This window comes from Martes martes (genome assembly GCF_963455335.1).
Source record: "Martes martes genome assembly, chromosome: X".
In the NCBI taxonomy this organism is placed as follows: Eukaryota; Metazoa; Chordata; class Mammalia; order Carnivora; family Mustelidae; genus Martes; species Martes martes.
In genome coordinates, this window is record NC_137897.1 from 109,009,736 (window position 1) to 109,024,866 (window position 15,131).

The 15,131-nt window shown below is 50.6% G+C and overlaps 1 protein-coding gene across 4 annotated transcripts in view; it reads right to left on the minus strand.

The window, feature by feature from the left end:
* Positions 1–15,131, minus strand: part of FGF13 (fibroblast growth factor 13) — a 492,131-nt gene that overhangs the window by 459,903 nt on the left and 17,097 nt on the right. For 2 of the 4 annotated variants that reach the window (XM_080831360.1, XM_080831364.1), the window contains exon 2: positions 9,053–9,265. In XM_080831360.1, the coding sequence (XP_080687486.1) occupies positions 9,053–9,101 (49 nt within the window). In that variant the 5' untranslated portion in view covers positions 9,102–9,265. Of the gene's footprint in view, positions 1–9,052; positions 9,266–9,975; positions 10,067–15,131 lie in introns of those variants that run through there. The other 2 variants (XM_080831363.1, XM_080831361.1) reach the window with 2 other exon arrangements.

Consider the following 15,131-nt stretch of genomic DNA (forward strand, 5'->3'; position numbering starts at 1 on the left):
TAAACATAGGTTCTGCAGCACAGAAGTACATGATTCCTAACTTTGAGAACTATAATTAATACGCTCGTTCAAGGCTGTGTCTCCATTAACAAGATATATTTTGGGAAATATTATCTAACTGAAGGCAGCATAAATAGTGAAAAATAAATAAATAAATAAAGCTCGCACTTTTTTATTTTGCCATTTAAAATGAGTTATATAAGAAGTAGCGAAAAGCCTCTTCCCGAGGAGCTACACTTTAAAGGGTGGATTTCTTCACTCAAGTTAATACAGCTATCAAGGGAGAAAATGCAGAAATGAGAATCCTCCCCCGAGCCCAGTATACCCTAAGGAACCCCATTCAGCTAATGAAACCACGGAAGGACATCTGTTGACAAGGGAAGGAGGGGGGACAGAAAAGGAGAGCGGGAGCTCTAGAGAGGGAGGGAGAGAGAATGGGGTAGGGTTGAGAAAGAGAAGGAAATGAGACAGATGATTCTGGTGAGAGGCAGACTGAAAGCATATGCCATGTAATAGGGGAAAAAAATAAACAACTGGAAGTTTCGCCCAGCAGTGAATTAAGAGGAAGTGTAATCTTTAGAACACAGGTGAAACAAATTCCCGGACACAGTTCTGGAGAAAAGCACCATTATTTTCAAACTGACAGATGCCTAAATCTTACGAGTCGTATTCACAGCCGACTGAGGGAGGATACGCTGTGAAAAGTAAAAAGTCAGAACGTCCAAGGCCAAAGGGAAAAGGAAGGGCAACCGTAAGGTAGGACTGAGTTCCTTTCATCTCCGCGAGCCCAGGCTGGGAAGAGCCACTCAAACAGGTGTTCGGAGATTCTCTCAGCTGTCCGAGGACCATAGCCCTGCAGCTGCCATGCACGTGGGCCGAGGCACACTTTTCTCCACCACGTCCACACTGGCAAACCGGAAATAATACTGTCTTTGTGCAAACCGAGGTTAGATAAAGAATCCCCGGTGTTGCTTAAGGAGGCACTATGACACAGTGGTTAAGAGGCGGGTTTGAGGGGCACCTGGGTGGCTCAGTTGACTTGATTTGATTTGATGTCATGATCTCAGGCTCTTCGCTGGGCATGGAGCCTGCTTAAGAGTCTCTCTCCCCCCTCTGCCCCTCCCCTCCCAAAAAAGAGAGGTGGATTTGAAGTCAGTCCAGCTTGGCTCAAAAGCTCACTCCACCATCTTGCTAGCTGAGTGACCTCAGACTGGCCTTAGTCTCTGGGCCTGTTTCTTCATCTGTCCAACGGGAATATTAATAATATGTATATCTATCCTTGATAGAATGTTAGGAAGATTTCAGGAGCTATTTCATGTCAAATCCCTTAGTACTTAGAAAAACTATTAACACCCTAACCAAAATTACTTCTTCAAAGGACCTAGAGGCCAGAAAGTCAACCGGATATTAATTCCTTTGGGTTAAAGCCCTGCCTCTGGCAATTCTTAGTTAAAATGTAAATATCCCCAGGCATTTGTCAGATTAAACCAAAGTGAAACAGTGACAGAGCCATTCTGTAACACACAGCTTTCTGATATGACAACAAACTGGAAATGAACAGAGCACAGGACCAATGAGTTTTGCGACATGCATTCCACGATCATTCACTAATTACTACAATGCCAATCACTGTGCTAGGTACAACCCACTAGCTACACGACCTCATGACGCTACAATAGATCTGTAAGCCTCAGTTTTCTCATCTCTAAAGCCCGTAAACACTAATCGCTTTCTTTGGCTGTCAGGAGGATTAAATAAGATATATGTAAAAATAATATATGCTTACTAAATAAGTACTCAACAATTTAGAAGCTACTATAGTAATGAGAACTATGATAATTATTGTCATTGTTATCAAATGAAGATCCCAGGGCACCTGGGTGCCTCAGTTGTTAAGTGACTGCCTTTGGCTCAGGTCATGATCCCAGGGTCATGGAATAGAGCCCCCACATCAGGCTCCCTGCTCAGCAGGAAGCCTGCTTCTGCTTCTCCCTCTCCCTCTGCCTCACTCCCCCTGCTTGTATTCCCTCTCTCACTCTCTCTCTCTCTGTCAAATAAATAAAATCTTTAAAAAATTAAAAATTAAAAAAATTTTTAGAATGATGATCCAACATACCCCTGCTTAAAAGAATTCCTTACCTTTCTGGGAACATTCAACAAATACTCCTTATGGGCCTGCCAAGTACAAGACCCTGTTGAGTGCCCTAGTGTGTGTGTGTGTGTGTGTGTGTGTGTGTGTGTAAGTGAGAAAGGAAGCTTCCTGAAAGGAGAGGTGACTAGGTGTCAGAAACAGGGAGTACATACTGCATGATTTCATTGATATTAAATTCAATAACAGGCACAACTCAAGTATGATGACAAAACTCAAAAGAGAAGCTGCCTCTGAAGAGGGAATGACAAGAAAGGAAAAAGAGAGCACTCCCTGGGGTGATGAAAATATTCTATAACTTGATTTTGATACTTGATTACATGGGTGTAAACATTTGTCAAAATTAATCAAGAGGCACGCTTAAGATCTGTGTAAGTTATTGTGTATAATCTGCAATTACACAAAAGGAAATTGGGTTTCTGCCATTTTTTTAATTAACTATTTTCGGGGTGCCTGGGTGACTCCGTCAGTAAAGTGTCTGCCTTTGGCTCAGGTCATGATCCCGGGGTCCTGGGATCAAGCCCTGCATGAGGCTCCCTGCACAGCGGGGAGCCTGCTTCTCCTTCTGGCTATCTCACTCACTCACAAATAAATAAATAAATAAATAAAAATTTTTAAGAAGATTTTATTTATTTATTTGACAGAGATCACAAGTAGGCAGAGAGGCAGGCAGAGAGAGAGGAGAAAGCAGGCTCCCTGCAGAGCAGAGAGCCCGATGTGGGGCTCGATCCCACGACCCTGGGATCATGACCTGAGCCAAAGGCAGAGGCTTTAACCCACTGAGCCACCCAGGCGCCCCTAAATAAAATCTTTTTAAAAAATGAACTATTTTCTAATTTGACCTCTGATCAGTCCTGCCTTTCACCTGAAGATTTTTTTTTTTCTTTCTTCCCAGGCCCTCCTGACAGAATCCAGAAAGAACGGACATGTACACCTGAGAATTCCTTTAGGCCAAATAGTGACTGTCTGAACCGTATCTGACTGAGGTCTCTGCAGAAGGGTGAGAGCAGGCAGGCCAAGCAAGCAACCCAGCTCATCCCAGCCCTACTGCACCTTCTAGAATGTCAACCGGAACCTTACACCAACAGAAGCCAAGGGTGCTGCCAGAGTTTAAAAGAATCAACAAGGACACCTACTACTGGCTGCCCCTTGCCTCAGGAGAAGGTCATCAGCCAGTGAGGCTAAGACCATTTCCATTTGAAAGTCAATGCGAAAAGTAATTGCAAAGGGCAGAGGCACAAGGAGTAGGGCATAAGGACTGCCTTGGTTTACAATAATCTCAACACACAGTAATTGTAATTTGGGCTTCTTGTCTCTTACAAACCCTGATTCTTAATACACTAGCCCCCATTTCCATCGTGCCCCAAGAACCAAGAATATATCTCTTTTCTAATCTGAAACTCCCATTTTCAGTGCTACTACCCTGGAAAACACTGCTTTAGAGAAAAAAGAAATGGCCTCCAACCCAAGGAGAAATGAGACCTGCAGGCTAGAGAGGTCGTCATAATGATCACTATATGCTATTTCACCTTCTCTAGGAAATTCATACATTTACCCAGAAATCCACACCCCCAATGAAATGTCTCATCAAGATATGGCATTCGCCAAAGTGACAAAAATGCCACAGTAAAAAAAAAAGTCAGATATCTGATTCAAGGGAGTTTGTAGAACCAGTATGTCACAGATAAGCGGCATTTCAAGTTGGTGAGGACTAAGTTGAATCACGTTTCTCAGTACAGTGAACCTGAAGTCCACTCCTCAGCCCATGCTGAGAAATCCTGGGGCTAATGTGTCTTCTGGAGAGCCAAAAAGAAACTGGTGACTGTGGACAATGATTTATGTGGATGTTTGTCTTCTCCGCTAAATGCAAAAGCCATTGTACGTACCTAATCTTTACATTTTATGGAGCATAGTAAGCTTGGCAAAGTGACAGACGTGTGGGACCCCCCTCCACACGTAGTACTTTAATTCATGGGGATTTTTTCTCTTTGAATTGTTTAATCGTGGCGATTATTTTCTATTCCTTTCAAATTTCTCAACTCCAAAAATATAAGCCATAATGAAGCAGACACTAGAAAGCCTTTTTATTGGATATATTTGAAGAGCTCCAACACATTCTGGTGGTTCTGTGCTGATTGTAATTCCCAGAATGAGGAGTTGATTTAAACATAAAACAGCACAGCTGCAAAGAGACCTGGGGTGTTAACAGTTTCATCTCCCTCGTCACTGCCTCACGACTCAGTCCTCCAGCTTACCCCCCAACCCCGATCCCCATGCCATCCCCTGTTCCAGTCCTGTTCTCGGGGCCACCATACGTTTCCTTGCCCTAGGCGTGGCCCTCAGGCCTTTCCCCTTGGCCCCACAGCTCACTTTCTGCTACTCACCCGGGCCCCAACCCCAGGTCCATTCCCACTCCATCCTCACCCACATCTCCACCCTGAGGACACACACCCTCGCCCCTTTAATGATTTGAACTGTACCAGAAAGAGACTTAGAGGAAGGAACACTCAGTAAGAAGATACAGCGACCCTAACCCATGTCCCAATATGTTCCTCCTTCTCCCTTCAGCCTCTGCCAATCATAATGAAGAGGACTGGGGCGGGGTGGCGCTGTGCACTCCTCTTCTGCACCTATCCCCAAGAACCTACTGACATTTTTGATTCGAGATCTTCTTGGCCACACACTCTCACCAAGGCGGTGATCACTAGCCTCAGCACAGAAGAAAACGCGGGGCTTAGGACACTCCATAAAACCACTGGCCCATAATGATTTAACCACAAGGCGAAAAAACAAGTCCCTACATGAGTAATAGGTAGATTATGATGGTCAGTTTTTAGTAAGACCTCACCAGCGTCATGATTTCTTGTGGGTAAAATACCTCTGAACACCTGCTTTGCCTGGCCCAAATCCGAGAAAGGCACTTGATGGAAGCTATTACAGTAATCCCCCGAGACCGAGATGATCTTCTGGAATGGCATTCGGGGTTCAATACGTGGTATGCTGGCTGCCGGACCGCAAGGCCCTGTCCTTAGGTATGGTTAGAGAGGCTATTGGAAAACGGCTGGGAAGGAAGCAGAAACTGAGCCGTGCCCACAAATGCACGCGGGCACCACAGTCCATTACAGCAACAACTGTGTGAGGCGCTGGTTTCTTGGACTATGCGTGGAATTGTCCTCCATCACCCGCAGCCAGCAGAAGCCTGGCCTGACGCTATCATGGACCGCCTTGCCAAGAGAACCCAAAGCCCACATCACGGGGCCTTGAAATTTGCCTGGTTGATCTGGCTGTCCACAAGCACAGGGGGAAAAGGTGGCTGAAAACACAGACCCAACTCCAAACAGGTAGCTGCAAGCCAAATGCCAGTTTTGAAATCAGGAACTGGCTAGCATTTTTACTCAATCCAGGGATGATTTGGTTTTATCTGGAGCAGGCTACATGTTTTCTGAATGCCACGTAACACAGTTGCAGGGAAGCAGACACAGCCTTAACTGAGGGCTTTTCCAACAGAGAACTGCCGAGAGAAGACTTTACGTGACAAGGTAGAGAAGAGTGAGTCAAAGCTAAGTGAATATCGCTTTGAACAAACAAATGTTATACCTTCTTCTTCAATGAAATGGAAATAGGTCCTCCGGTTTGTTCAGGAAGCTGAGTGCTGCTAACTATATACACACTGGCCAAATTAAAAGTTTATGTAAAGCCTAAAGAAAGGCACAAAAGGGGATTTGCTACACAAGAGGCCATTTTCATAGTTTCAAATAAAATCAAGATTCCCACCCTCCCAGGAAGAAGACAGACGATCTCATCTGGCTCGTTATTAAAAGATTATCAAAAAGATTATTGCCCAGGGGCACCTGGGTGGCTCAGTGGGTTAAAGCCTCTGCTTTCGGCTCAGGTCATGATCCCAGGGTCCTGGGATCGAGCCCCGCATCAGGTCTCTGCTCTGCAGGGAGCCTGCTTCCTCATCTCTCTCTCTGCCTGCCTCTCTGCCTACTTGTGATCTTTGTCTGTAGAATAAAGAAATAAATAAAATCTTAAAAAAAAAAAAAGATTATTGCCCATCACTAAGACTGGTCTTAACCTCAATGAGTCCAAGAAAAACGTCATTTAAAGACAATTGGCAATTTGTGTGTCTGAATGAAATATGGGGGAAAGCCATATTTCATTCAGCAGCACGACATAACTTACTGATTACCTACTATTTGTGCTTTAAAAACTCTAGAAACACTATATTATAGTCTTCTAGGCTGTGGGCATGAACCCCAGATGATGGGGTACGAGGCTGAATTTAAATAAACAGTAGCTCTGAAAACAGATTATGAAGTTCATTCGAATTGACTTGATTCAATCATTGTCACACTGTTGCTCAAAATCAGATGTGTGGATATTCAAAGTATCCATTAAATGTTCAATCCTGTATCTTGCCATGTTGCAAAGAGTGTGCTCATGGGTCCCTTAAACTTAAAAAAAAAAATTCAGAAATGACCCATACATAGGAAATTTGTAAAAAAACCCAAACCTCTTCATAAATATGGTCAGAAAACTTTACTGGTTAAAATAGAAATAAACCTGGTATCTTTCATCTCTAACATAAAAAGTAGTCTTTAAAATTTGGCCACATAAGGCTTTTAACATACTTGAAAGGAGAAAAAGCTAACTGTTACGCATTGACTATTTTCAAAATGCTCTAAATTCAACAACCAACTGGAACGCCCGCTCTCAGCAGCCATAAGATTCCCATCTCCTGGGGAAAGTAAACTCCTTTCTTAAAAGTTGTCCTATAAAATTACTTTAATTTCTCCTAATTACAACCATAATTCCAAATGCTAATTATATAATTCCTACAGAGAGGTATTCGGTTTCAAATGTGGTGAGTCAACGTGAGAAAATGTTATGACATATGCCTAGTAAAAAAATTCATTATTGAGTTACAGAGACCTGTCCTAATGTTTCCAGACTTGTTACTCCATTCTGGACAATTGCAAATTATATTCCTAAAACAGCAACTCACTTTCCATGAATGAATTTGGATTCAGGGCCCTCCCGAAGGCAGCCTGAAATAAACCTTAGGTAACCACCTGCTGGAAATCAGGAACCGAAGTTCCAGAAACAAACCTGAAGTACTCCCAGACTCAGAAGGGGAATCATCAGCCTAGATCAATTTGGGGCTACAGTCCTCCACTGCAGTTACCTCTCTGGGCCCACACAGCAAAACAAAACCTTTAAAGGAATCTGAAGTCATTTTCTCTTAAACGTATGAATGCCCGTCTAAGACAAGCTACAATGAGGAAAGCTCTGGAAACGCACACCCAGAGTTCTACTTTCTAAGTGTTTCAATTCATCTGCACGCTTCGAACAGCCAGCACCTATGAGTGGGTCGGAAAGGGCTGAACTCCAGCCTGCAGCCAGGCTAGTGACAACACCATCCCTTAGGACAACAGATCTATACCCACCACAAACTTGCCGGCCTTTCCTCCGCACTTTGCCTAATTGGAAGAAATCGACTCCATTTAAAAACAAGGATAAAGGCCCTGAGCTGAGGACTTTGACAACTTTCAGCGGGGGAGGGCTGGTGCTGCCCTAGCATCTGGGGGGGGGGGGCTCTGAGATGGGGAGAGGCCAGAAGGAGGAGATGATAAAAAGGAATAGGGACAGAGTGGGAGGGAAGGGGGCCACAGGGTTCCAGGGAAGAATTAGGGGCCCGTGAATGAAAGCTGGGGCTCCCTCCCTGCAGCCCCACTTCTGCGGCACGGACTGGGATCAGAGCGCCTGGGGCCCTCAGAACCAGTCCAGCCCACTCCAGGCGTCTGCTTCGGAGCCATTCCGGACACTTGCATCTAAGGAACCTGCCGGTTCCCGACTGCTCTTACCACACCCCTCTCTGCGCCTCTCCCTGAACCCGGGTCTCCCAGGATGCTGGTCTCCAGCTGACATTCAGGAGCTAAGCCGGGTCCTTAGCCAGGCGAAGGCTAGTGCTGGCGGAGGTCAGGAGGAACCCCCCTTCCCTCTTCCGAGTTCTCCCGGGTGGGAGCCCTGCTCTGCTGCGCCTCCCCAACCCGCCGGTGGGAGGCCCCAGGCCGAGAGGCACACTCCGGGGGACAGGCGGCCGGGCGCCCCGGGCCAGGTGGCTGAACCCCAGAGAGCAGAGGGAGGGGACTGTCCTCTCCCGCGGAGGCCCGCTCCCGCTGGGCACTAGTGGCAAGGGGACAGCAGCCTTTGTTCTCCAGGGGCTTGGCGAGGCTGCGCTGCCGAGGCGCAGCGCGGGCGGCGCCGGGGCACCGGGATTGCTCACTTTTGCACGCGGCGTGTGGAAGGCTGCAAGCTCCTGCCTTCTGGGGAGGGGGTAGAGAGTTGGGGGGTAGGGGGTGTGAGAGGGAAAGGAGCGTGGGGGGAGGGGTTTTGCGTCTCGGCCAGGCTCTTTGTTTGCATTGGGGGCGGGGAGAGGGGGTTGAAGGTGGATTCGGGCTTGGGTTTCTGAGAGGGGGCAGATTCCTGAGTATGTCACCATGTTGCACCCGCGCAGCACACATATGCACACTCGCGCACACGCACACACATGCACTCGCACGGAGAGGCGGCCGGCCCGTAGCCGGCAGCGCTGTTCCCGGCGCTCCCGGCTGCAGCAGCTCCGGTCGCCCGCAGCGCCACCACGGTGCGTCCAGAGGGGGAGTGGAAGAGGCTGGAGGCACTCGCGGGGCGACAATTCCACGAGGAAGGAGGGAAAGTGGTGCCACCCCAGGCCTCCCAGCGCACCCCCCCCCCCCGTTTCTCGCCCGGGGTCGCAGAGGTCACGGGCAGCTTAGGCTCCGGCAGGGGAGCCAGGGAGCTGCCAAAGGGCGGCGCGCACACGAGGGGGCGAGGGAAACCAAGGGAAGGGAAGCCGGCGGACTGGGCGGGCGGGCTTACCCTTAGAAGCATCTTTCTCCTCTTTGGGCTTGGTCACCTTTCCACTCATAGATCCCAGCTTGCTTAACAAGGGTCGCCCAGGAGACGGAAGTCCTCGCCGAGCGGGCCGGACTTCGGAGAGCGCTTAGGGCGGCAAGTCGCGACCGCGAGCTCCCCTCGGTGTGGCTCGGGGCGGGATCCGCTTTTCCCCAGCGCTGCCGCCGCCGCCGCTGCCTACGAGAGAGTGGGGAGGAAAGCAGAGGGGTGAAGGAGGAGCCGCCGCCGCCGCCGCCGCCGCCGCCGCCGCCGCCGCCGCCGCCGCCGCCGCGAGCCCGAGCGCCCGGCCGCGGGAGGAGCCGCTCGCCTTGCTCCAGAAGTGAAGAGACAAAGCGGCGCGGCGCTCCCTCCGCGCCCCGCGCCCGCCGCGCTCGCCACTCCCGCCCGCCCGCCCGGGGCCGCGCTCGCCACCCCCGGGGCCGCCGAGAGGTGCGGCCGGGGCTCCCGGCTCCGCCGCCGGCCTCCCCGGGCTCCGCGCGGGCCGCTCTCCGGGCCGGCGCTGGCCGCGCGGGGAATTGCCTGGGTGGGCTGCCCGCGCGCCGGCTGGAGGCTTCCCCCCCACCCCCCGCCTCTCTCAATCGGCTCCGGGCCGCCAACTCAATCGAAATAAAAACCCGAGGAAGGTTGAAAAAAAAAAAATCAAAACAAAGACGAAAATATTCACTTAAAAATAACAAGCCTCCCCGAAAGGGAAATGTTTGAACATGTGATGAGCAACGTGTGAGCCTGTTACACCGCAGAGCCGCGCCGCTCCTCGCCCGCGGAGAATCGAGAGGGGAGGGTCGCCCCTTTCTTTCCGTTTAATCGATTTTCAGGTTGCTATTCTTTTGCCAAAAGGGGGGTCCGAGGGGCTCGCGGGCGGAGGAGCGGGAACCGATGGCCCTTACCTGCTCTCTCCCTACACCCACACCCCCTCGGAGCTCGCCCGCTCCCTCGCTCGCGCTCTCGTTCCCGAGAACTCTCCGGTCCCAGAGAGCCGCGAATTCAGCCCGCGGCACATTCTATATAAACGGCAAGGTGTGGGCACGCGGGGGCGGGGGCCGGCGAGGGCGGGGCGCACGGAGCCGCCTGCCGGCTGTAGTAAGAGGAGAGCTCGGCAGGGGCGCGCCGACGTCAGCCGCCGGCTGGCAGAACCCCGGCGAGCCCAACGGGGAGCGGGCAAGCGCGGCGGCCGGGCGGCCCCCCACTCCCCGGCCCCTCCTGGGCAGGCCGGGCCGGCGGGCGCCGCCTGAGCGGGCTCGCACCGTCGGCCGCCAAGACCGAAGCCCGTCGCGCGCCCCTGCCCACCCCCACCCAGTCCCGGTGAGCCCCCTCGGCTCCCAGCACCTGCCGGTCCCCCCCGGCGCCGCCCGGGACCGCGCTCGTCGTCACCTACACTTTGGGGACTCCGCTGCTGGCAACTGCCTGCACCGAGCGGTGGAATCTCAGTCCGGGAAGTCGGCGACTCCTCGCCTCTGGCCAGCTGCCCAAGTTGAGACAGCCGGGCTCTCCGGGCAGGAGGAAGGGCGCGCTGGGATCTGGATGTCACTGGGGCAGAGAGTGAAACTGACCGCGGCGGCTGCCGCCTCCCACCGCCACCCCCTCACGCAGGCCCCTCCTCCTAGGGCTGATCGCTCTGGTTGGCAAACTGGGCGCGAAGAGTGCCCACCATCCGGGAGAGCCAACCCCAAGCAAACGGAGTGAGGTGGCACTGGGGGCGAGGGCTGGAGAGGGGTAAGTGGGATCGGCATGTCGCCTGGGGCACGCTAGTGACAAAACACAAGGAAGGTCCCCGAACATTTGAACTAGAAGAAAAAGTGCTTGAAGATTGTACAAGGGTGGGGGGGGGCGATCGCGGACGGAGAAAGGGCCAAGGGAAGGAGGGGACAGTGTAGTCAGAGTCAACCCCGGGGCGACCTGGGAAACCCTTTCCGCGATGCCCCTTTTTGGGCGCGCGGATACTCGGAAGCTCGGCGCACGGTTGAGGGGCTGGGGTGGCCTGGCCGCTAGCATGACCTGGTCCTCATAGGCATCCATTAATCAGACCAGAGGCTCCAGCCAGGCGGTGGAGACTCGGCAGCGACTCCCACGCAGAAAATCCGTTTCCCTCCGTCCCACCCAGCTCCACCCGCTCCTTAATTCGGTTTCGTTAATGGCATTAAACCAGGCAAAGAAATTACATAGATGGATTAGTCCAACTGAATCCCAGGCGGTAACTCAATTACAAGAGCCTGCTGTGGCTTTCAAGACCAGGAGAGCGGGCTGCCTCCCAAGCCAGCCCGGGTCTAAAGGTCAGCAACCTTCTAAACTCAATTTGCAGCCTCCGTCCTCTGGCTGGGAGGAACTTCAGGTCTGTTTTTCCTGTAAATTATATCTAATAATCGGGAGGCTGATGACACAATGTGATTACCCAACCCAAGGTTAGACCATTAATTAATACCAGTACTTTGGGAAAGAAGGAATTTCTCTTCAAATGACGGGAAATCAAAGTGGGTGGAGCTTAGGTGAGTTTAAAGGAAAGGTCGAGGGGAAGATGGTAGAGCCCTCAGAGAGTGTCCACCGCATAGTCGGTTACCTTGAATTTAGTTCCTACCTTCCGCCAAGCAGCACACTAAAATCTTTACATCATTATCCTATTTCATCTTTACAGCAGCCCTAGGTAGTGCTGGTACCACTATTTCCATTTTACAAGTGAGAAAACAGAGGCTCAGAGAGGTTAAGTAAGTTGCCTGGAGGTCACACAGCTGGTAAGTGATGAAGCCTGAACAAAAAAACTCAGAGAGCCAGGATAGGAAAAGAGGTGAGTGCTTCATTTAGACAGCGCTCTTCTATTAGACGACATGGTCTCTCAACACTCCCATCAGCCTCTTGAAAGGTGGGGGGAGCACATTTTTATTGGATCTATCTGCCAGTCCTAAACCTCTAAAACTTTTCAAACTCCCTTAACTCGGCACATTCAAACACACATGTATGTGTACACACACACACCTTTCTTGTGTACACAGAACATTTTCTTGGTCCACCTACCCCCAATAAACGACAAGACCTTCTTTTGGGAAAAGGGTCAGTCTCTGTCTTGGGAAATAATACGCATGTTACTTATGTCTATCCCGAGTATCTCCTCTTTCCAGCCACATTAACATTTCCAGATTTCCAGGAAAGTTCTCAGCAAAGACTGCCCCCTTCCCCTCCAAACCCTCTTACCAATGGCACCTCCAGCAAAAATAACTTTCCTGGCAGCCAGACATCACCCTGTTCCTTGAAGAACACTAGTTCATTAACATATGAGTAAACCTGGGTTAGTTAATATGATTCAGATGAATTGAGATGTCTATCTGGGAGTATTAGTTGAATCCGTCTATCCATGAACACAAATAGGTAAAGTGTGTTTCTTTCACCATAAACCACCCTACAAAAGAAATTATCAGAAGATAAAGAAAACAGACACCGCAGGCAAGAACAATACAGTGATGTGTGTCCATGGGGGGGCAAATCAGTGACATCCTAAGTACGTGCATCTGGGCCAGAGACCAAGGATTATGAGGTGTCGGGATAAGCATCTCACCTAAACAAAGCTGAAGAGCTTACTAGGGAGGTCACGGGCAGCCTCTTTTGTAGAAAGCCTGGGGCTTTCCCCTTTTCAAACCTCTGTGTTTAATATGAACAGAATGTTGTTGGTACTGGCCCAGAAACAGGCGTGCACCAGTGCCCCCAAGCTACTGGGTAGCTTGGGATGGTCAGCAGGAAGAGGATCTGCCATCTGTGTGAGGGCATTCGGGAGGTAGTCCTTTCCCCACAACCAAATGGAGTAGTCTCAAAGCAGCTCAGTGAAGCCCTGGCTTAGTCTGGGCACTTCCCCTTCCCCACCCAGATCCTTCTGGCCCTTCCCACCGAGGTAGAAATGCCTTCGCTTTTCAGCCTAGCAATTGACACTACCAGATCCCTTCACTTCTCGCTGCCTTGTCACTATGGTAACCTGGTCTCGTCCACCCCGTCTCTCTGCCCATCCTACAAAGAGATGGGCAGAGACCTCCATATATCTGAGAAAACCTGGGGCACGGGGGTTATCCGGTGGAGTTGAGTGACTTGGCCCTGGAATTAAAGCAATAGGGCTAAGGCGAAATGCTGCATGTCCACACCACTACAGAGGCCTGGGTGTTTTCCAGAATAAAGGGCAGAGGCTTGAGTCTTTGGAAGGAAAGTGGGAAAAATCCTGAGAGTTTCGTTCCCTTGGCCCTATCATCTTTCTGGTGTCCGTTTCATGCCAGTCCCCCAGTGTCTCAAGACACCAGCCTCTGGATTCCAGGTCTGTTCATCCTCCGGCAGCTCTGAGCAATGTTTCTGGGCAGGTTGCCACGTGCTTCCATTGTCTGTGCTGGAGGGTAAGGCTGGGGTGAGTTGGGGCAAAGAGGACAGACACACTTAGGGCTCTTTCCTGGCAGCTTTGGACTGGCCCAGTGTAAAGCCATGGTCATCAGGGACCACCAAATTAGATGCTTGTGACAAGACTGCTCCTCGCTGGACCAAATGTGTTTTTCATTTGCAAAAACACTTCAGAGCAGAAAGCTGGTTGGAAAGGAGGCGGCCTGGCAAGAGCAACACTTGAGATAAAGAAAGGCCCACTGGGCCAAGGTCTAGAAGTCGGAAGTCACTTTCAGTTTTTAAGCTCACATCTTAGCGATTTGAACTTTCCGATCCAAATGCTCTAGCTCTGAAAGGCCTTCCTTTCTGATTCAAACCCTACTGTTCATCTCCATCACCACTCAAGATTGCTATCGATCGGAATCTTGAGTTGTGGATTTCTTTGACCAAAGAGTTAGGTAAGATCATCTCCAAAGATGGTCAGTGTGGCAGTTTTAAAACATGGCCACTGGGCACTCTGTCCCCTCCTCCTTGATCCTGGGTAGGCTTGTCACTGCTTCCGTCGATAGAGCATGGCAGCAGTGATGGTCCATTACTCTTAGGCTAGATTAGAAAAGGCCATGGAGCTTCCGCCTGGCCCTCTTGGGATGTCTACTCTGGGGAAAGCCAACCAGCCGCATGCATGAAATCCACCTACTCTGCGATAGCCATGCTGGAGAAGTTCACCTCCAGGCTCTCTGGCTGACACTGCTACCTGGGCTCCCAACCGACAGCCAGCATTGATTGCCGACCAGGCAAGAGACCCGTCTTGGGCGTCCAGCCCCAAACCAGCCCCAGCTGACATCTGACCGCAGCCTGGTGACATACCTCTTCGCAGAGAACTGTTCAGGGGGGCCCTTCTCAAATCCCTAGCCCATAAAATTCTGAGCCAAATTAAATGGATGTTTTCAGCCGCTAAGTTTGAGGGCAATAAGCTATGCGGAAATGGTAAGTAGAAGAGTGACCAACAATTTCTCCTAATCCTATAGGCCTGTGCCACTCCACCCTCTAGAGGTAAAGTCTCCTTCAATCCAGCCTGGCCTCGTGACTTGTTTTTACCAATAGAATGTGGCCAAAGTGACGCCGTGCCAGTTCAAGGCCGAGCCTCTAAGGGATTTGGCCCTTCCCCCGCTTTGTCCCTGGGGGGAGCCAAGTACCATAGAAGAAGGCAGACACCCCGAGATGTATGTTGTGAGGAAGCCCAAGCTGGCTGGGTGGAGAGGCCATGTGAAGGACACCTGAGAAACCCAGCTGATGGCAAGAACAAAACTCCAGACCTAGGACCCCAGTCAGGCTATCCCAGCCAGCTTCCAGCTTTTTGAGGTTCGAGGCCCCAGACTTCATGGAGCAAAGAGCCTGTCTTGCCACACCCTGTCCAAATTCCTGACCCACAGATTTATGTGCAAAATGGTGGTTTTAAGCCAGTCCGGTTGGGGGTAAATTGTTACACCCAGCAAGAGATGACTGAAAGGCGAGTCCTAGAACCATTTTGAGACCCAGTTATCTCCATTCCTTGGCCTTCTTACAGACCAGAATGGGTTTTTAGAGTGTGTGCCAGTAATAAGACAGAGAGATGTCAATGATTTGTTCCAAAACAGCTTAATACAAAGACCTTTCCAATCAACATAAATGGGATTTTCTGCCTCTCTTGAAATTGAGCATT